General features: G+C 44.5%; 1 protein-coding gene across 3 annotated transcripts in view; it reads right to left on the minus strand.

Moving 5' to 3' along the window:
• LMF1 (lipase maturation factor 1) overlaps positions 1-21,790 on the minus strand; it is a 234,161-nt gene that overhangs the window by 189,636 nt on the left and 22,735 nt on the right. For 2 of the 3 annotated variants that reach the window (XM_069734631.1, XM_069734632.1), the window contains exon 3: positions 2,461-2,471. The exons of the other annotated variant lie outside the window; for it this stretch is intronic. In XM_069734631.1, the coding sequence (XP_069590732.1) occupies positions 2,461-2,471 (11 nt within the window). The remainder of the gene's footprint in view (positions 1-2,460; positions 2,472-21,790) is intronic. 3 annotated transcript variants of the gene reach the window in all.

Here is a 21,790-nt window from a genome sequence, read left to right on the forward strand (position 1 = left end):
AGAAACAAGTCAATGTTCACAGAAGAAAATTAAAAGACATAAATCTCAAAAAAAAAATATGTTAATCCAACCCGATTCAACATTTCATGTAGTAGTGATGAAAGAGGAGAATCCAAAGTTTTGATGATCAATTATTAACACTTCCAAAAACAATATCAGTTCATCAGCTCAGGAACAAGCCTATTGTTATAGATGAAAAAAGTCACATATTCCACCAGATGAGAAAGTAGAAGTCAACGCCTGTTGATTAGTTGACATTTTCAAAGACCACAGTTGAGGAATGGTTGAATAAACAAACAAGTTAGTCTAGAAGGTGAACAGTCACCACCATGTAGACATATCAGTCCACACAAATAATCTTTGGCCTTCAAGCCCAAGATCAGGTCCATGGTCACAGACGGAAAAAAAAAGAAGAAGCAAAAACGCAATTCCAAACTCACTCAACATTTTATTTAGATTTAGGGATGGTAGAGGAGAAACCAACTTCTTTTGATCAGCTGAATTTTCCAAAAACAAAGCTGAACAATGTCTCTATAAAAACAATATTGCCATGAAAATGAAGTGCCCTCAAAAAGTAGGCATGCTCCTTTGAAAAAATGATTGTCCATCCATCCAACAGCCCAAGAACAGGCCAATGATCAAAGATGAAAAGGCTGTTAATGTGGAGATACTTTATAAAATGATCATGGTACCGAGTAGAGGATCAGTCATCTTCTTATCAGTAGGGTTCAAATACAACAAGAACCTATATCTATGGGTCTTTACAAATATACAAGGTAACGATACTGATGAGGACCTTTCTTCTTCGTCTTTTTTGATGATGGAGACTTTTTTGGCTCATGGCGTATACAGGAAAAACTGATATTCAAATTGGGTTAAGAAAAGAAAGAAATAAGATTTCAAAAGCCTGTCTTCCCGCGGAGAACAGGAAGAGACATGGCTTACAAAGCTAGGTCTTAGAATTTTTTTTTTCAAAGCATTGTTCTTTGAAGTCTTCATCAACCATTTCTCAAACCTCAGAAAGACAGAAGGAATCCTTCCCCGAGATAAAACCGAACGCATCATGAGAAGACTTATTGTTCCAAGTAAATCATAACGCAAATAATATTGTGGTTTTCCTGTGTTTTGACCAAGCCAAGACGGATTTACATCTTATTCATCTCGATCTTGAGGAACATCTTATCCAAGGACAAGAAAAACAGGGGTCCCACTGGTTATACAGAGTGGTGAGATGAAGGAAATGGGTGTCCGTGTAGGCTTCGAGGTGACAAGACACTATGCTTTGTTTAGGAACAGGAAATGGAAAGCAGGTGAAGGGGAATGTGGATCAGAAGGCAGAAGAAGTGTTCGGCCAAGAAAGGGGAAAAATTTGCTGAAGAGTTCACATCGCGTGTCCAGAGAAGAACTGTTGATAAGATAAATTACCGGGAGACTATTTGTAAAAGTATAGTAGCTTACAGCAAACCTGTTCTATTCAGTGGGACTGAGCTTTGGACCAAAAAGCTGGCAAACAATGATGGGAACATGGTGCTCGGAGGCAGGATTACCCAACCTATACCTTTGATGGACGTTGCGGTATGTCCATACGTCATCCATAGGTTGCGGTGTTAAAGTAATTTACTGAGCATACATTTTTATATGCACTAACTCTCAGGAACGTTGAGGAACCCTGCTCTGGAACATGGTCCTCCATAGGAATGTCTATGGAACGACTGCTAACTTGGAGTTAAGCTGGCAGGTAGAATTAAAAGGACGGGCCCTGATTATTTCAGCCATGTAGTGCCAGAGGAACCCTTTTATACCAGCGATATTTTAAAATTGGCTATCGAAGTCACCCAGATTTCTCGGCACACCGAATAAACAATTAAATAGCTGATTTCTAGTGTTCACAAAGGACAATATGTGGCAAAGTAAATTCAAGGAGGTCCCCCAGGTCACTTCCACATCCAGCAGACGCCTAATCCTTGGGCTGAGGAGACAACAGTTCCACATTTCAACGTCTGATTATAACTTTACGAGGAGCCTTGAAAACTTCTGCTTCTTCTTTATAGATTTACCGAAAGGCGGCAAGTTTTGGGATGAGAGAAAAAGCACCTATGTGTCGCAAGATCCTGAATATCTCGTTGTTTCAAATCTGCTTACTGCAAAAGAATAGAAAAACGCGATCACGCAATTCTATAGGAAGGAAACAAAAGGAGTTTTCAGCCAACTCTGACCCAAAATGAGGACAATTGACATGTGTTCCAAAGTCAAGTCCAGGGTCCACAGCTGAAGGTTCAGATATCAGTTCTTACATCCAGATTTCTACTTACGTTGTAGAGAGCCCCTTTAACCCTTTACATATGGGCTCGTTATGGTCATAAATGGTCACGGCCCCATTGCAGTGGAGAAGTCACCAGTCCCATAAATCATCCTTCCCAGTATAAAACAATGGTTGTGCTCCTCAGAGGTTTCACTTACCAAACGAGTACCTGAAAAAGAAGGGAGCAGGACTTTAGAGGAGCATCACATTAAATAATTATAGAGCTTATATAAGGGGTGAACGTTTAATAATACATTAAGGCAGACTGGTATGGACAATGGTTACGTCTGCAAAGAAAAACTGTAATGGAACATTCTCTAATGTGAAGAGCTAGAGCCTCGCCCATGAGCAAACTCAGACCGACCCATGAGGGGCTGTTCTACATAACACAGTGTACATTCCAGCATCAATTCTCTACACAATAAACACAATTTGAGACAATTTATCAAAATCGGCTTGGTTGCGCAAATGAGGTTGGAAAAACATGGTTTGCTATCAGGGTTGGATTTTTTTCCGCCCGTGAAGCTGTCAGTGCTTACAATCGGCTGAAAAAAAAAATCCAACCTCCTCACTTTTTCATTTTACTAAAACATCCAACGACCATTCCATATGGTCCATTTCAAGTAACTTTTATCTTTCATGTATGGGGGTCTCTATCTGATACAAGCCTAATAATCTCACACCCCAGTTAGGAACTTAATCCTAGAACATCATACAATCCTGCCAATAAAAAATCCGTAATCCCATAGAACCCCTTTAATCCTTTACGATCCCCTTAATCTTCCACAGTGCCCTCAATTTCTTACAACTTTTAATGTTTCATAAGACCCCCATACCCATGTATGTATGTAGGCCGAACCCGCCGAAATCAGTATTACAAATTAATCTATATGGGGGTCTCCCAATTCTTTACCCTATCGATCATGCTGGGGGAGAGAAGGATCCGCCACTTCCAACATCTTTCTATTGTGTATGGTGGGCTTCAATCTCACACAACCTCCTTGATCAGGACCACTAATGAAATATTTGTTTTTAACCAGTGTAAATGTCGCTGTTTTCCTGAATCCGACGTTGTTTTCCTTTTCTTTCTGCGCCTGAGATATGGCCCCATCTTCCCTATACATAAATCTGGTCTTTTAAGCCAAGTGGGCCTGGTTGTTATGAATAAACGCAAAAGAAGATTTATGGACCACACCCACTTGGCTAAAAAGAGCAGATTTATATATTTCCATATCTCAGGAATGGAGAGGCGCAGGAAGAAAAGAAAACCATCGCCGGATTCACCAGAACAGCGGCATTTACACCAGGTTCAAAAAATACTAAATATGTCGTTATGCCTTGTAACAGCTCCCCTTTAATATCATGCAACCCCCATAAACTCATACAACTTCCTTTTTGACATTCCATGCTGATCTGTCACTAATGATTGAAGAAAAATGAGACACATGTCAGCGTTTAAGGGAGGGGGGTGCTATTAATTAGTGAGTGCGCCCTGGAAGGTCCCACTTCAGAGGACAGTCCGTGAACCATATCTCTCCGTCCTTAAGAAACTGCAATTCAGCTTTCCAAGACAGACTTATTAGAGGAAGCCCCGGAGCCGGGGGAGCCGGCATTAGCAGTGGGCACAGGATGCTGCAGGGATGCTCTGGCTGTTTATAATGAAATGAATCTTTGAAATCCAATCCCCTCCCCCGAGTGCAAGAACTCAAACCGATCCAGACAGCGCCCGGCGCACAATGATTGTTTAGGTCTGCTCTTTAAATAAGCAAAAGAGAGAAAAAGACAAAAAAAAAATAAAAAATAAAAAAAATGTTTATTTTTCACGAGGACGCTTTCTGCGCAGTAATGTGCTGCTTTTCCGTACAGCATGAGCAGCACAAAATTAAATGGGAAAGTAATCAATAATGAAACGGGATCAATAATGAAACGTAAAGAACAAATGTAAAAGTTTCACCTCAGAAGAAATTGTGAAAGAAAGAACAATCCCGCTATAATGGGAAGACACTGTCACCTATATAATGTGTAACCAAGTCAGATCTAATATACTCTATCTAATCTCCCACATCTGTCTGCCTATCCATCTATCTCATATCTATGCTCATATCTGTCTACCTATCAATTAATCCAACCCTCAGCTGTCTACCTAACCACCCATCTCACAGCTGTCTACCTATCCATCCATCGGATATCTACCTATCCAACTCACAGCTGTCTACCTATCCATCCCACAGCTGTCTACCTATCCGTCCATCTGATATCTGTCTACCTATCCATCTCACAGCTGTCTACCTATCCATCCCACAGCTGTCTACCTATCCATCCCACAGCTGTCTACCTATCCATCCCACAGCTATCTACCTATCCATCCCACAGCTGTCTACCTATCCATCCCACAGCTGTCTACCTATCCATCCCACAGCTGTCTACCTATCCATCCCACAGCTGTCTACCTATCCATCCCACAGCTGTCTACCTATCCATCCCACAGCTGTCTACTTATCCATCCCATAGCTGTCTACCTATCCATCTCAAAGTTCTCTACCTATCCATCCGTCTCACAGATGTCTACCTATCCATCCATCTCACAGCTGTCTACCTATCCATCCCACAGATGTCTATCTTATCCATCCCACAGCTGTCTACCTATCCATCCCACAGTTGTTTACCTATCCATCCCAGTTGTCCACCTATCCATCTCACAGTTCTCTACCTACCCATCATCTCACAGATGTCTACCTATCCATCTCACAGCTGTCTACCTATCCATATCACAGGAAACATCCATCTCATATCTGTCTACCTAATCATCCATCTCACAGTTGTCTACCTTTCCATCCATCTCATATCTGTCTACCTATCCATACCACAGCTGTCTACCTATCCATCCCAGTTGTCCACCTATCCATCTCACAGTTCTCTACCTATCCATCATTTCACAGATGTCAACCTATCCATCCATCTCACAGTTGTCTACCTATCCATCTCACAGCTGTCTACCTATCCATTTATCTATCTCTTTATCTATGTGACGCCAACCTTCTAAGACTAAATCAGGTCTACTCATCTCATAACTCATCCATCTATCTCATTTCTATCTTCTAAGTGATATCTACCCATCCATCTCTCTCTTATCTAGCATCTAATATCTATTTATCTCACTCTCATAGCTAATACCCATCCGCCTTTCTATATAACATCTGCCATTCATCCATCTATCTAATCTATCCTTCCGTCCATCCATCTCTTTATCCCTCCGCTGCTCCCGGACGACTTGTGAACACTTCTAGAAGGACGCGATTTCCTGCACTTAGGGGGTTTATAGCTGAAATGTTTCGTTAATTGCAGGGAACGTTCTATATATCTACCGTATATTACGTGACCCCTACTCTTTTATTTTTCCAGTAATCATCCCGGGACACTAGTATACCGTAAAGTCCGCCGCTCAGACAAATCACAGGGTCTGCGCGTTTATAGGACGATCTGCTCTATGACTTCCCGCTAATCACTGTTATTATCTAAATCACTCCGACACTTTACAGTGTCTGCGAAAGTCAGCGCTAAACGGGGAGCGACCGGGGCGAGTGACTAATTATGGTGCACGAGGGACTCCGCGTCTGACGGACGAAAGCGGATAAGCGACTTGTAAAGCTAAATTACAATAGTCTGGCGCAAAAACGTAGAAATCCACTCTATAAAAGGTGTTTCCGTGACCCTAACAGACTAGCTTTACCGCCTCAGCCTGGCATTGTGCACACAAAGCTCTGGATCAACAGTTCTCGTAGCGTTTTGCGATGGGCGGGCTAGTTTTCTCATACGCCAGGTCTGGAGGGGTTTCTTTTACTATTTTAAAGAAAAAAGAAAAATCCCAACATAAATAATTCCTCAATTCGAGCTCCTGGGACAACCCAATCCCGGTGGGCGATTGAGGGTCTCCTGGCACGGGGGGGACCGTGAAGATCTGACCATACTGTGTACGGTACTTATAGGATCATGCTGCAGTTACCGCGGAGACTCAATACCAGGAACAAAAAAAGATCCTAAAATTCCGGAGAGCGCCCCAGACTCGTCCGCGAACTTTGCACCTAATGTCCGTGTCAGACGGGGCACTTTTGGTTCCAGGACTGGATGGTGGGGTCTCGCCCGGGACGAAATGTGTGTGGTGCGAGCAGCGGCAATCTCAGACAGCTGTTTCCCCTTGCTGCCAAGGCCCGGGCAGACTCAACGTGGTTTTAAGAAGGGGGAAGGAAGCGAACACAGAATGGTAGTAAATGAAACTTGTCTGGTTTCTGGATTCACTTTATTGTGGGTTGTGGGATTCGGAGATCTGGGATGCTCCTTTCTGCAATTACAAGAGTCGGAATTAACCCCTCACTTGCCCGACCTGGAGAGCAGTCAGCAAGAGCGTCTCCCTCTCCTTGGAGGACCTGTATTAAGCTTACAACGCATTGAATTGATTGGACGATGTGCAATACCGCATTTCACCAGTGGTAGTGCTGCAGCGAAACTGAACACTTACTATCAGGTCTCCAAACCGATCACAACTGGTCACTGGGGATCCAACATCGCGAAAAGGACATTAAATGACTCTACACATGATTAGCCTTTTAATAACACAGCCAATTTTTGTTTTTTTCCTCCCCTTCTTCCAAGAATCATAACTTTATTTTTCCATCCCCGTAGCCTTATGAAAACTTTACCTTTTTTATTTTTTGGGGGGGAGGGAAGTAGAGGGAACTGGTGGTAGCTTTGAATGGCATTATTCATTTTACATATAATGTGCTTGAAAAAAATATATATTTTTCCTATTACTAAGATAGATGATAGTTGGTGCTCATAAAGTTCTATGGAGAGAAGAGTTAGAGGCTAAATATATTCTACTGCAAGTTCTCCTGAAATGTCAGTTACAGAGGGAGGAGCTAGAGGGAGATACAGACATTCTACTGCAAGTTCTCCTGAAATGACAGTTACAGAGGGAGGAGCTAGAGACAGACACAGACATTCTACTGCAAGTTTTCCTGAAATGACAGTTACAGAGGGAGGAGTTAGAGGCAGACACAGACATTCTACTGCAAGTTCTCCTGAAATGACAATTACGGAGGAGAAGCAGACACAGAAATTCTACTGCAAGTTCTCCTGAAATGTCAGTTACAGAGGGAGGAGCTAGAGGCAGACATAGACATTCTACTGCAAGTTCTCCTGAAATGTCAGTTACAGAGGGAGGAGCCAGAGACAGACACAGACATTCTACTGCAAGTTCTCCTGAAATGACAGTTACAGAGGGAGGAGCTAGAGGAAGACACAGACATTCTACTGCAAGTTCTCCTGAAATGACAGTTACAGAGGGAGGAGCTAGAGGCAGACATAGACATTCTACTGCAAATTCTCCTGAAATGTCAGTTACAGAGAGAGGAGCTAGAGACAGACACAGACATTGTACTACAAGTTCTCCTGAAATGACAGTTACAGAGGGAGGAGCTAGAGACAGACACAGACAGTGTACTGCAAGTTCCCCTGAAATGTCAGTTACAGGGGGAGGAGCTAGAGGGAGATAAAGACATTCTACTGCAAGTTCTCCTGAAATGACAGTTACAGAAGGAGGAGCTAGAGACAGACACAGACATTCTACTGCAAGTTCTCCTGAAATGACAGTTACAGAGGGAGGAGCTAGAGACAGACACAGACAGTGTACTGCAAGTTCCCCTGAAATGTCAGTTACAGGGGGAGGAGCTAGAGGGAGATAAAGACATTCTACTGCAAGTTCTCCTGAAATGACAGTTACAGAGAGAGGAGCTAGAGACAGACACAGACAGTGTACTACAAGTTCTCCTGAAATGTCAGTTACAGAAGGAGGAGCTAGAGACAGACACAGACAATGTACTACAAGTTCTCCTGAAATGTCAGTTACAGGGGGAGGAGCTAGAGGGAGATAAAGACATTCTACTGCAAGTTCTCCTGAAATGACAGTTACAGAGAGAGGAGCTAGAGACAGACACAGATATTCTACTGCAAGTTCTCCTGAAATGACAGTTACAGAGAGAGGAGCTAGAGACAGACACAGACATTCTACTGCAAGTTCTCCTGAAATGACAGTTACAGAGGGAGGAGCTAGAGGAAGACACAGACATTCTACTGCAAGTTCTCCTGAAATGTCAGTTACAGAGGGAGGAGCTAGAGGCAGACATAGACATTCTACTGCAAGTTCTCCTGAAATGTCAGTTACAGAGGGAGGAGCTAGAGACAGACACAGACATTCTACTGCAAGTTCTCCTGAAATGACAGTTACAGAGGGAGGAGCTAGAGGAAGACACAGACATTCTACTGCAAGTTCTCCTGAAATGTCAGTTACAGAGGGAGGAGCTAGAGGCAGACATAGACATTCTACTGCAAGTTCTCCTGAAATGTCAGTTACAGAGGGAGGAGCTAGAGGCAGATACAGACATTCTACTGCAAGTTCTCCTGAAATGACAGTTACAGAGGGAGGAGCTAGAGGCAGACACAGACATTCTACTGCAAGTTCTCCTGAAATGACAATTACGGAGGAGAAGCAGACACAGACATTCTACTGCAAGTTCTCCTGAAATGTCAGTTACAGAGGGAGGAGTTAGAGGCAGACACAGACATTCTACTGCAAGTTCTCCTGAAATGTCAGTTACAGAGGGAGGAGCTAGAGGCAGATACAGACATTCTACTGCAAGTTCTCCTGAAATGACAGTTACAGAGGGAGGAGCTAGAGGCAGACTCTGACATTCTACTGCAAGTTCTCCTGAAATGACAGTTACAGAGGGAGGAGCTAGAGGCAGACACAGACATTCTACTGCAAGTTCTCCTGAAATGACAATTACGGAGGAGAAGCAGACACAGAAATTATACTGCAAGTTCTCCTGAAATGTCAGTTACAGAGGGAGGAGCTAGAGACAGACACAGACATTCTACTGCAAGTTCTCCTGAAATAACAGTTACAGAGGGAGGAGCTAGAGGAAGACACAGACATTCTACTGCAAGTTCTCCTGAAATGACAGTTACAGAGGGAGGAGCTAGAGGCAGATACAGACATTCTGCTGCAAGTTCTCCTGAAATGACAGTTACAGAGGGAGGAGCTAGAGGCAGACACAGACATTCTACTGCAAGTTCTCCTGAAATGACAGTTACAGAGGGAGGAGCTAGAGGCAGATACAGACATTCTGCTGCAAGTTCTCCTGAAATGACAGTTACAGAGGGAGGAGCTAGAGGCAGACACAGACATTCTACTGCAAGTTCTCCTGAAATGACAATTACGGAGGAGAGGCAGACACAGACATTCTACTGCAAGTTCTCCTGAAATGACAATTACGGAGGAGAAGCAGACACAGACATTCTACTGCAAGTTCTCCTGAAATGACAGTTACAGAGGGAGGAGCTAGAGGCAGACATAGACATTCTACTGCAAGTTCTCCTGAAATGTCAGTTACAGAGGGAGGAGCTAGAGGCAGATACAGACATTCTACTGCAAGTTCTCCTGAAATGACAGTTACAGAGGGAGGAGCTAGAGACAGATACAGACATTCTACTGCAAGTTCTCCTGAAATGACAATTACGGAGGAGAAGCAGACACAGAAATTCTACTGCAAGTTCTCCTGAAATGTCAGTTACAGAGGGAGGAGCTAGAGGCAGACATAGACATTCTACTGCAAGTTCTCCTGAAATGTCAGTTACAGAGGGAGGAGCTAGAGACAGACACAGACATTCTACTGCAAGTTCTCCTGAAATGACAGTTACAGAGGGAGGAGCTAGAGGAAGACACAGACATTCTACTGCAAGTTCTCCTGAAATGTCAGTTACAGAGGGAGGAGCTAGAGGCAGATACAGACATTCTACTGCAAGTTCTCCTGAAATGACAGTTACAGAGGGAGGAGCTAGAGGCAGACACAGACATTCTACTACAAGTTCTCCTGAAATGACAATTACGGAGGAGAAGCAGACACAGACATTCTACTGCAAGTTCTCCTGAAATGACAGTTACAGAGGGAGGAGCTAGAGGCAGACACAGACATTCTACTGCAAGTTCTCCTGAAATGACAATTACGGAGGAGAAGCAGACACAGACATTCTACTGCAAGTTCTCCTGAAATGTCAGTTACAGAGGGAGGAGTTAGAGGCAGACACAGACATTCTACTGCAAGTTCTCCTGAAATGTCAGTTACAGAGGGAGGAGCTAGAGGCAGAACCAGACATTCTACTGCAAGTTCTCCTGAAATGACAGTTACGGAGGAGAAGCAGACACAGAAATTCTACTGCAAGTTCTCCTGAAATGTCAGTTACAGAGGGAGGAGCTAGAGGAAGACACAGACATTCTACTGCAAGTTCTCCTGAAATGACAGTTACAGAGGGAGGAGCTAGAGGCAGATACAGACATTCTACTGCAAGTTCTCCTGAAATGACAGTTACAGAGGGAGGAGCTGGAGGCAGACACAGACATTCTACTGCAAGTTCTCCTGAAATGACAATTACGGAGGAGAAGCAGACACAGAAATTCTACTGCAAGTTCTCCTGAAATGTCAGTTACAGAGGGAGGATCTAGAGGCAGACATAGACATTCTACTGCAAGTTCTCCTGAAATGTCAGTTACAGAGGGAGGAGCTAGAGACAGACACAGACATTCTACTGCAAGTTCTCCTGAAATAACAGTTACAGAAGGAGGAGCTAGAGGAAGACACAGACATTCTACTGCAAGTTCTCCTGAAATGACAATTACGGAGGAGAAGCAGACACAGAAATTCTACTGCAAGTTCTCCTGAAATGTCAGTTACAGAGGGAGGAGCAAGAGGCAGACATAGACATTCTACTGCAAGATCTCCTGAAATGTCAGTTACAGAGGGAGGAGCTAGAGACAGAAACAGACATTCTACTGCAAGTTCTCCTGAAATGACAGTTACAGAGGGAGGAGCTAGAGGACGACACAGACATTCTACTGCAAGTTCTCCTGAAATGACAATTACGGAGGAGAAGCAGACACAGAAATTCTACTGCAAGTTCTCCTGAAATGTCAGTTACAGAGGGAGGAGCTAGAGGCAGACATAGACATTCTACTGCAAGTTCTCCTGAAATGTCAGTTACAGAGGGAGGAGCTAGAGACAGACACAGACATTCTACTGCAAGTTCTCCTGAAATAACAGTTACAGAAGGAGGAGCTAGAGGAAGACACAGACATTCTACTGCAAGTTCTCCTGAAATGACAGTTACAGAGGGAGGAGCTAGAGGCAGACATAGACATTCTACTGCAAGTTCTCCTGAAATGTCAGTTACAGAGGGAGGAGCTAGAGGCAGATACAGACATTCTACTGCAAGTTCTCCTGAAATGACAGTTACAGAGGGAGGAGCTAGAGGCAGACACAGACATTCTACTGCAAGTTCTCCTGAAATGACAATTACGGAGGAGAAGCAGACACAGAAATTCTACTGCAAGTTCTCCTGAAATGTCAGTTACAGAGGGAGGAGCAAGAGGCAGACATAGACATTCTACTGCAAGTTCTCCTGAAATGTCAGTTACAGAGGGAGGAGCTAGAGACAGACACAGACATTCTACTGCAAGTTCTCCTGAAATGACAGTTACAGAGGGAGGAGCTAGAGGAAAACACAGACATTCTACTGCAAGTTCTCCTGAAATGTCAGTTACAGAGGGAGGAGCTAGAGGCAGATACAGACATTCTACTGCAAGTTCTCCTGAAATGACAGTTACAGAGGGAGGAGCTAGAGGCAGACACAGACATTCTACTGCAAGTTCTCCTGAAATGACAATTACGGAGGAGAAGCAGACACAGACATTCTACTGCAAGTTCTCCTGAAATGTCAGTTACAGAGGGAGGAGCTAGAGGCAGACACAGACATTCTACTGCAAGTTCTCCTGAAATGACAATTACGGAGGAGAAGCAGACACAGACATTCTACTGCAAGTTCTCCTGAAATGTCAGTTACAGAGGGAGGAGTTAGAGGCAGACACAGACATTCTACTGCAAGTTCTCCTGAAATGTCAGTTACAGAGGGAGGAGCTAGAGGCAGACATAGACATTCTACTGCAAGTTCTCCTGAAATAACAGTTACAGAGGGAGGAGCTAGAGGCAGATACAGACATTCTACTGCAAGTTCTCCTGAAATGACAGTTACAGAGGGAGGAGCTAGAGGCAGACACAGACATTCTACTGCAAGTTCTCCTGAAATGACAATTACGGAGGAGAAGCAGACACAGACATTCCACTGCAAGTTCTCCTGAAATGTCAGTTACACAGGGAGGAGCTAGAGGCAGACATAGACATTCTACTGCAAGTTCTCCTGAAATAACAGTTACAGAGGGAGGAGCTAGAGGAAGACAGACATTCTACTGCAAGTTCTCCTGAAATGACAGTTACAGAGGGAGGAGCTAGAGGCAGATACAGACATTCTACTGCAAGTTCTCCTGAAATGACAGTTACAGAGGGAGGAGCTAGAGGCAGACACAGACATTCTACTGCAAGTTCTCCTGAAATGACAATTACGGAGGGAGGAGCTAGAGGCAGACTCAGACATTCTACTGCAAGTTCTCCTGAAATGACAATTACGGAGGAGAAGCAGACACAGACATTCTACTGCAAGTTCTCCTGAAATGTCAGTTACAGAGGGAGGAGTTAGAGGCAGACACAGACATTCTACTGCAAGTTCTCCTGAAATGTCAGTTACAGAGGGAGGAGCTAGAGGCAGACATAGACATTCTACTGCAAGTTCACCTGAAATAACAGTTACAGAGGGAGGAGCTAGAGGCAGATACAGACATTCTACTGCAAGTTCTCCTGAAATGACAGTTACAGAGGGAGGAGCTAGAGGCAGACACAGACATTCTACTGCAAGTTCTCCTGAAATGACAATTACGGAGGAGAAGCAGACACAGACATTCTACTGCAAGTTCTCCTGAAATGTCAGTTACACAGGGAGGAGCTAGAGGCAGACATAGACATTCTACTGCAAGTTCTCCTGAAATAACAGTTACAGAGGGAGGAGCTAGAGGAAGACAGACATTCTACTGCAAGTTCTCCTGAAATGACAGTTACAGAGGGAGGAGCTAGAGGCAGATACAGACATTCTACTGCAAGTTCTCCTGAAATGACAGTTACAGAGGGAGGAGCTAGAGGCAGACACAGACATTCTACTGCAAGTTCTCCTGAAATGACAATTACAGAGGGAGGAGCTAGAGGCAGATACAGACATTCTACTGCAAGTTCTCCTGAAATGACAGTTACAGAGGGAGGAGCTAGAGGCAGACTCAGACATTCTACTGCAAGTTCTCCTGAAATGACAGTTACAGAGGGAGGAGCTAGAGGCAGACACAGACATTCTACTGCAAGTTCTCCTGAAATGACAATTACGGAGGAGAAGCAGACACAGAAATTCTACTGCAAGTTCTCCTGAAATGTCAGTTACAGAGGGAGGAGCTAGAGGCAGACATAGACATTCTACTGCAAGTTCTCCTGAAATGTCAGTTACAGAGGGAGGAGCTAGAGACAGACACAGACATTCTACTGCAAGTTCTCCTGAAATAACAGTTACAGAAGGAGGAGCTAGAGGAAGACACAGACATTCTACTGCAAGTTCTCCTGAAATGACAGTCAGAGGGAGGAGCTAGAGGCAGACATAGACATTCTACTGCAAGTTCTCCTGAAATGTCAGTTACAGAGGGAGGAGCTAGAGGCAGATACAGACATTCTACTGCAAGTTCTCCTGAAATGAAAGTTACAGAGGGAGGAGCTAGAGACAGACACAGACATTCTACTGCAAGTTCTCCTGAAATGACAATTACGGAGGAGAAGCAGACACAGAAATTCTACTGCAAGTTCTCCTGAAATGTCAGTTACAGAGGGAGGAGCTAGAGGCAGACATAGACATTCTACTGCAAGTTCTCCTGAAATGTCAGTTACAGAGGGAGGAGCTAGAGACAGACACAGACATTCTACTGCAAGTTCTCCTGAAATGACAGTTACAGAGGGAGGAGCTAGAGGAAGACACAGACATTCTACTGCAAGTTCTCCTGAAATGTCAGTTACAGAGGGAGGAGCTAGAGGCAGATACAGACATTCTACTGCAAGTTCTCCTGAAATGACAGATACAGAGGGAGGAGCTAGAGGCAGACACAGACATTCTACTACAAGTTCTCCTGAAATGACAATTACGGAGGAGAAGCAGACACAGACATTCTACTGCAAGTTCTCCTGAAATGACAGTTACAGAGGGAGGAGCTAGAGGCAGACACAGACATTCTACTGCAAGTTCTCCTGAAATGACAATTACGGAGGAGAAGCAGACACAGACATTCTACTGCAAGTTCTCCTGAAATGTCAGTTACAGAGGGAGGAGTTAGAGGCAGACACAGACATTCTACTGCAAGTTCTCCTGAAATGTCAGTTACAGAGGGAGGAGCTAGAGGCAGAACCAGACATTCTACTGCAAGTTCTCCTGAAATGACAGTTACGGAGGAGAAGCAGACACAGAAATTCTACTGCAAGTTCTCCTGAAATGTCAGTTACAGAGGGAGGAGCTAGAGGAAGACACAGACATTCTACTGCAAGTTCTCCTGAAATGACAGTTACAGAGGGAGGAGCTAGAGGCAGATACAGACATTCTACTGCAAGTTCTCCTGAAATGACAATTACGGAGGAGAAGCAGACACAGAAATTCTACTGCAAGTTCTCCTGAAATGTCAGTTACAGAGGGAGGAGCTAGAGGCAGACATAGACATTCTACTGCAAGTTCTCCTGAAATGTCAGTTACAGAGGGAGGAGCTAGAGACAGACACAGACATTCTACTGCAAGTTCTCCTGAAATAACAGTTACAGAAGGAGGAGCTAGAGGAAGACACAGACATTCTACTGCAAGTTCTCCTGAAATGACAATTACGGAGGAGAAGCAGACACAGAAATTCTACTGCAAGTTCTCCTGAAATGTCAGTTACAGAGGGAGGAGCAAGAGGCAGACATAGACATTCTACTGCAAGATCTCCTGAAATGTCAGTTACAGAGGGAGGAGCTAGAGACAGAAACAGACATTCTACTGCAAGTTCTCCTGAAATGACAGTTACAGAGGGAGGAGCTAGAGGACGACACAGACATTCTACTGCAAGTTCTCCTGAAATGTCAGTTACAGAGGGAGGAGCTAGAGGCAGATACAGACATTCTACTGCAAGTTCTCCTGAAATGACAGTTACAGAGGGAGGAGCTAGAGGCAGACACAGACATTCTACTGCAAGTTCTCCTGAAATGACAATTACGGAGGAGAAGCAGACACAGACATTCTACTGCAAGTTCTCCTGAAATGACAATTACGGAGGAGAAGCAGACACAGAAATTCTACTGCAAGTTCTCCTGAAATGTCAGTTACAGAGGGAGGAGCTAGAGGCAGACATAGACATTCTACTGCAAGTTCTCCTGAAATGTCAGTTACAGAGGGAGCAGCTAGAGACAGACACAGACATTCTACTGCAAGTTCTCCTGAAATAACAGTTACAGAAGGAGGAGCTAGAGGAAGACACAGACATTCTACTGCAAGTTCTCCTGAAATGACAGTTACAGAGGGAGGAGCTAGAGGCAGACATAGACATTCTACTGCAAGTTCTCCTGAAATGTCAGTTACAGAGGGAGGAGCTAGAGGCAGATACAGACATTCTACTGCAAGTTCTCCTGAAATGACAGTTACAGAGGGAGGAGCTAGAGGCAGACACAGACATTCTACTGCAAGTTCTCCTGAAATGACAATTACGGAGGAGAAGCAGACACAGAAATTCTACTGCAAGTTCTCCTGAAATGTCAGTTACAGAGGGAGGAGCAAGAGGCAGACATAGACATTCTACTGCAAGTTCTCCTGAAATGTCAGTTACAGAGGGAGGAGCTAGAGACAGACACAGACATTCTACTGCAAGTTCTCCTGAAATGACAGTTACAGAGGGAGGAGCTAGAGGAAAACACAGACATTCTACTGCAAGTTCTCCTGAAATGTCAGTTACAGAGGGAGGAGCTAGAGGCAGATACAGACATTCTACTGCAAGTTCTCCTGAAATGACAGTTACAGAGGGAGGAGCTAGAGGCAGACACAGACATTCTACTGCAAGTTCTCCTGAAATGACAATTACGGAGGAGAAGCAGACACAGACATTCTACTGCAAGTTCTCCTGAAATGTCAGTTACAGAGGGAGGAGCTAGAGGCAGACACAGACATTCTACTGCAAGTTCTCCTGAAATGACAATTACGGAGGAGAAGCAGACACAGACATTCTACTGCAAGTTCTCCTGAAATGTCAGTTACAGAGGGAGGAGTTAGAGGCAGACACAGACATTCTACTGCAAGTTCTCCTGAAATGTCAGTTACAGAGGGAGGAGCTAGAGGCAGACATAGACATTCTACTGCAAGTTCTCCTGAAATAACAGTTACAGAGGGAGGAGCTAGAGGCAGATACAGACATTCTACTGCAAGTTCTCCTGAAATGACAGTTACAGAGGGAGGAGCTAGAGGCAGACACAGACATTCTACTGCAAGTTCTCCTGAAATGACAATTACGGAGGAGAAGCAGACACAGACATTCTACTGCAAGTTCTCCTGAAATGTCAGTTACACAGGGAGGAGCTAGAGGCAGACATAGACATTCTACTGCAAGTTCTCCTGAAATAACAGTTACAGAGGGAGGAGCTAGAGGAAGACAGACATTCTACTGCAAGTTCTCCTGAAATGACAGTTACAGAGGGAGGAGCTAGAGGCAGATACAGACATTCTACTGCAAGTTCTCCTGAAATGACAGTTACAGAGGGAGGAGCTAGAGGCAGACACAGACATTCTACTGCAAGTTCTCCTGAAATGACAATTACGGAGGAGAAGCAGACACAGACATTCTACTGCAAGTTCTCCTGAAATGTCAGTTACAGAGGGAGGAGTTAGAGGCAGACACAGACATTCTACTGCAAGTTCTCCTGAAATGTCAGTTACAGAGGGAGGTGCTAGAGGCAGATACAGACATTCTACTGCAAGTTCTCCTGAAATGACAGTTACAGAGGGAGGAGCTAGAGGCAGACTCAGACATTCTACTGCAAGTTCTCCTGAAATGACAGTTACAGAGGGAGGAGCTAGAGGCAGACACAGACATTCTACTGCAAGTTCTCCTGAAATGACAATTACGGAGGAGAAGCAGACACAGAAATTCTACTGCAAGTTCTCCTGAAATGTCAGTTACAGAGGGAGGAGCTAGAGGCAGACATAGACATTCTACTGCAAGTTCTCCTGAAATGTCAGTTACAGAGGGAGGAGCTAGAGACAGACACAGACATTCTACTGCAAGTTCTCCTGAAATAACAGTTACAGAAGGAGGAGCTAGAGGAAGACACAGACATTCTACTGCAAGTTCTCCTGAAATGACAGTCAGAGGGAGGAGCTAGAGGCAGACATAGACATTCTACTGCAAGTTCTCCTGAAATGTCAGTTACAGAGGGAGGAGCTAGAGGCAGATACAGACATTCTACTGCAAGTTCTCCTGAAATGACAGTTACAGAGGGAGGAGCTAGAGGCAGACACAGACATTCTACTGCAAGTTCTCCTGAAATGACAATTACGGAGGAGAAGCAGACACAGAAATTCTACTGCAAGTTCTCCTGAAATGTCAGTTACAGAGGGAGGAGCAAGAGGCAGACATAGACATTCTACTGCAAGTTCTCCTGAAATGTCAGTTACAGAGGGAGGAGCTAGAGGAAGACACAGACATTCTACTGCAAGTTCTCCTGAAATGTCAGTTACAGAGGGAGGAGCTAGAGGCAGATACAGACATTCTACTGCAAGTTCTCCTGAAATGACAGTTACAGAGGGAGGAGCTAGAGGCAGACACAGACATTCTACTGCAAGTTCTCCTGAAATGACAATTACGGAGGAGAAGCAGACACAGACATTCTACTGCAAGTTCTCCTGAAATGTCAGTTACAGAGGGAGGAGCTAGAGGCAGACACAGACATTCTACTGCAAGTTCTCCTGAAATGACAATTACGGAGGAGAAGCAGACACATTCTACTGCAAGTTCTCCTGAAATGTCAGTTACAGAGGGAGGAGTTAGAGGCAGACACAGACATTCTACTGCAAGTTCTCCTGAAATGTCAGTTACAGAGGGAGGAGCTAGAGGCAGACAGACATTCTACTGCAAGTTCTCCTGAAATGTCAGTTACAGAGGGAGGAGCTAGAGACAGACACAGACATTCTACTGCAAGTTCTCCTGAAATGACAGTTACAGAGGGAGGAGCTAGAGGAAGACACAGACATTCTACTGCAACTTCTCCTGAAATGACAGTTACAGAGGGAGGAGTTAGAGGCAGACACAGACATTCTACTGCAAGTTCTCCTGAAATGACAATTACGGAGGAGAAGCAGACACAGAAATTCTACTGCAAGTTCTCCTGAAATGTCAGTTACAGAGGGAGGAGCTAGAGGCAGACATAGACATTCTACTGCAAGTTCTCCTGAAATGTCAGTTACAGAGGGAGGAGCTAGAGACAGACACAGACATTCTACTGCAAGTTCTCCTGAAATGACAGTTACAGAGGGAGGAGCTAGAGGAAGACACAGACATTCTACTGCAAGTTCTCCTGAAATGACAGTTACAGAGGGAGGAGCTAGAGGCAGACATAGACATTCTACTGCAAATTCTCCTGAAATGTCAGTTACAGAGGGAGGAGCTAGAGGCAGACAGACATTGTACTACAAGTTCTCCTGAAATGACAGTTACGGAGGAGAAGCAGACACAGACATTCTACTGCAAGTTCTCTTGAAATGTCAGTTACAGAGGGAGGAGCTAGAGGCAGACATAGACATTCTACTGCAAGATCTCCTGAAATGACAGTTACGGAGGACAAGCAGACACAGACATTCTACTGCAAGTTCTCCTGAAATGTCAGTTACAGAGGGAGGAGCTAGAGGCAGATACAGACATTCTACTGCAAGTTCTCCTGAAATGACAGTTACAGAGGGAGGAGCTAGAGGCAGACACAGACATTCTACTGCAAGTTCTCCTGAAATGACAATTACGGAGGAGAAGCAGACACAGACATTCTACTGCAAGTTCTCCTGAAACGTCAGTTACAGAGGTAGGAGCTAGAGGCAGACTCAGACATTCTACTGCAAGTTCTCCTGAAATGACAGTTACAGAGGGAGGAGCTAGAGGCAGACACAGACATTCTACTGCAAGTTCTCCTGAAATGTCAGTTACAGAGGGAGGAGCTAGAGGCAGACATAGACATTCTACTGCAAGTTCTCCTGAAATGTCAGTTACAGAGGGAGGAGCTAGAGGCAGACATAGACATTCTACTGCAAGTTCTCCTGAAATGTCAGTTACAGAGGGAGGAGCTAGAGACAGACACAGACATTCTACTGCAAGTTCTCCTGAAATGACAGTTACAGAGGGAGGAGCTAGAGGAAGACACAAACATTCTACTGCAAGTTCTCCTGAAATGACAGTTACAGAGGGAGGAGCTAGAGGCAGACAGACATTCTACTGCAAGTTCTCCTGAAATGTCAGTTACAGAGGGAGGAGCTAGAGGCAGACACAGACATTCTACTGCAAGTTCTCCTGAAATGACAGTTACAGAGGGAGGAGCTAGAGGCAGATACAGACATTCTACTGCAAGTTCTCCTGAAATGACAGTTACAGAGGGAGGAGCTAGATTCAGACACAGACATTCTACTGCAAGTTCTCCTGAAATGACAATTACGGAGGAGAAGCAGACACAGACATTCTACTGCAAGTTCTCCTGAAATGTCAGTTACAGAGGGAGGAGTTAGAGGCAGACACAGACATTCTACTGCAAGTTCTCCTGAAATGTCAGTTACAGAGGGAGGAGCTAGAGGCAGATACAGACATTCTACTGCAAGTTCTCCTGAAATGACAGTTACAGAGGGAGGAGCTAGAGGCAGACTCAGACATTCTACTGCAAGTTCTCCTGAAATGACAGTTAAAGAGGGAGGAGCTAGAGGCAGACAAAGACATTCTACTGCAAGTTCTCCTGAAATGACAATTACGGAGGAGAAGCAGACACAGAAATTCTACTGCAAGTTCTCCTGAAATGTCAGTTACAGAGGGAGGAGCTAGAGGCAGACATAGACATTCTACTGCAAGTTCTCCTGAAATGTCAGTTACAGAGGGAGGAGCTAGAGACAGACACAGACATTCTACTGCAAGTTCTCCTGAAATAACAGTTGCAGAAGGAGGAGCTAGAGGAAGACACAGACATTCTACTGCAAGTTCTCCTGAAATGACAGTTACAGAGGGAGGAGCTAGAGGCAGACATAGACATTCTACTGCAAGTTCTCCTGAAATGTCAGTTACAGAGGGAGGAGCTAGAGGCAGATACAGACATTCTACTGCAAGTTCTCCTGAAATGACAGTTACAGAGGGAGGAGCTAGAGGCAGACACAGACATTCTACTGCAAGTTCTCCTGAAATGACAATTACGGAGGAGAAGCAGACACAGAAATTCTACTGCAAGTTCTCCTGAAATGTCAGTTACAGAGGGAGGAGCAAGAGGCAGACATAGACATTCTACTGCAAGTTCTCCTGAAATGTCAGTTACAGTGGGAGGAGCTAGAGACAGACACAGACATTCTACTGCAAGTTCTCCTGAAATGACAGTTACAGAGGGAGGAGCTAGAGGAAGACACAGACATTCTACTGCAAGTTCTCCTGAAATGTCAGTTACATAGGGAGGAGCTAGAGGCAGATACAGACATTCTACTGCAAGTTCTCCTGAAATGACAGTTACAGAGGGAGGAGCTAGAGGCAGACACAGACATTCTACTGCAAGTTCTGCTGAAATGACAATTACGGAGGAGAAGCAGACACAGACATTCTACTGCAAGTTCTCCTGAAATGTCAGTTACAGAGGGAGGAGCTAGAGGCAGACACAGACATTCTACTGCAAGTTCTCCTGAAATGACAATTACGGAGGAGAAGCAGACACAGACATTCTACTGCAAGTTCTCCTGAAATGTCAGTTACAGAGGGAGGAGTTAGAGGCAGACACAGACATTCTACTGCAAGTTCTCCTGAAATGTCAGTTACAGAGGGAGGAGCTAGAGGCAGACATAGACATTCTACTGCAAGTTCTCCTGAAATGTCAGTTACAGAGGGAGGAGCTAGAGGCAGACACAGACATTCTACTGCAAGTTCTCCTGAAATGACAATTACGGAGGAGAAGCAGACACAGACATTCTACTGCAAGTTCTCCTGAAATGTCAGTTACAGAGGGAGGAGTTAGAGGCAGACACAGACATTCTACTGCAAGTTCTCCTGAAATGTCAGTTACAGAGGGAGGAGCTAGAGGCAGACATAGACATTCTACTGCAAGTTCTCATGAAATGACAGTTACAGAGGGAGGAGCTAGAGGAAGACACAGACATTCTACTGCAAGTTCTCCTGAAATGACAGTTACAGAGGGAGGAGTTAGAGGCAGACACAGACATTCTACTGCA

This window comes from Ranitomeya imitator, chromosome 7 (assembly GCF_032444005.1).
Source record: "Ranitomeya imitator isolate aRanImi1 chromosome 7, aRanImi1.pri, whole genome shotgun sequence".
Lineage (NCBI taxonomy): Eukaryota > Metazoa > Chordata > Amphibia > Anura > Dendrobatidae > Ranitomeya > Ranitomeya imitator.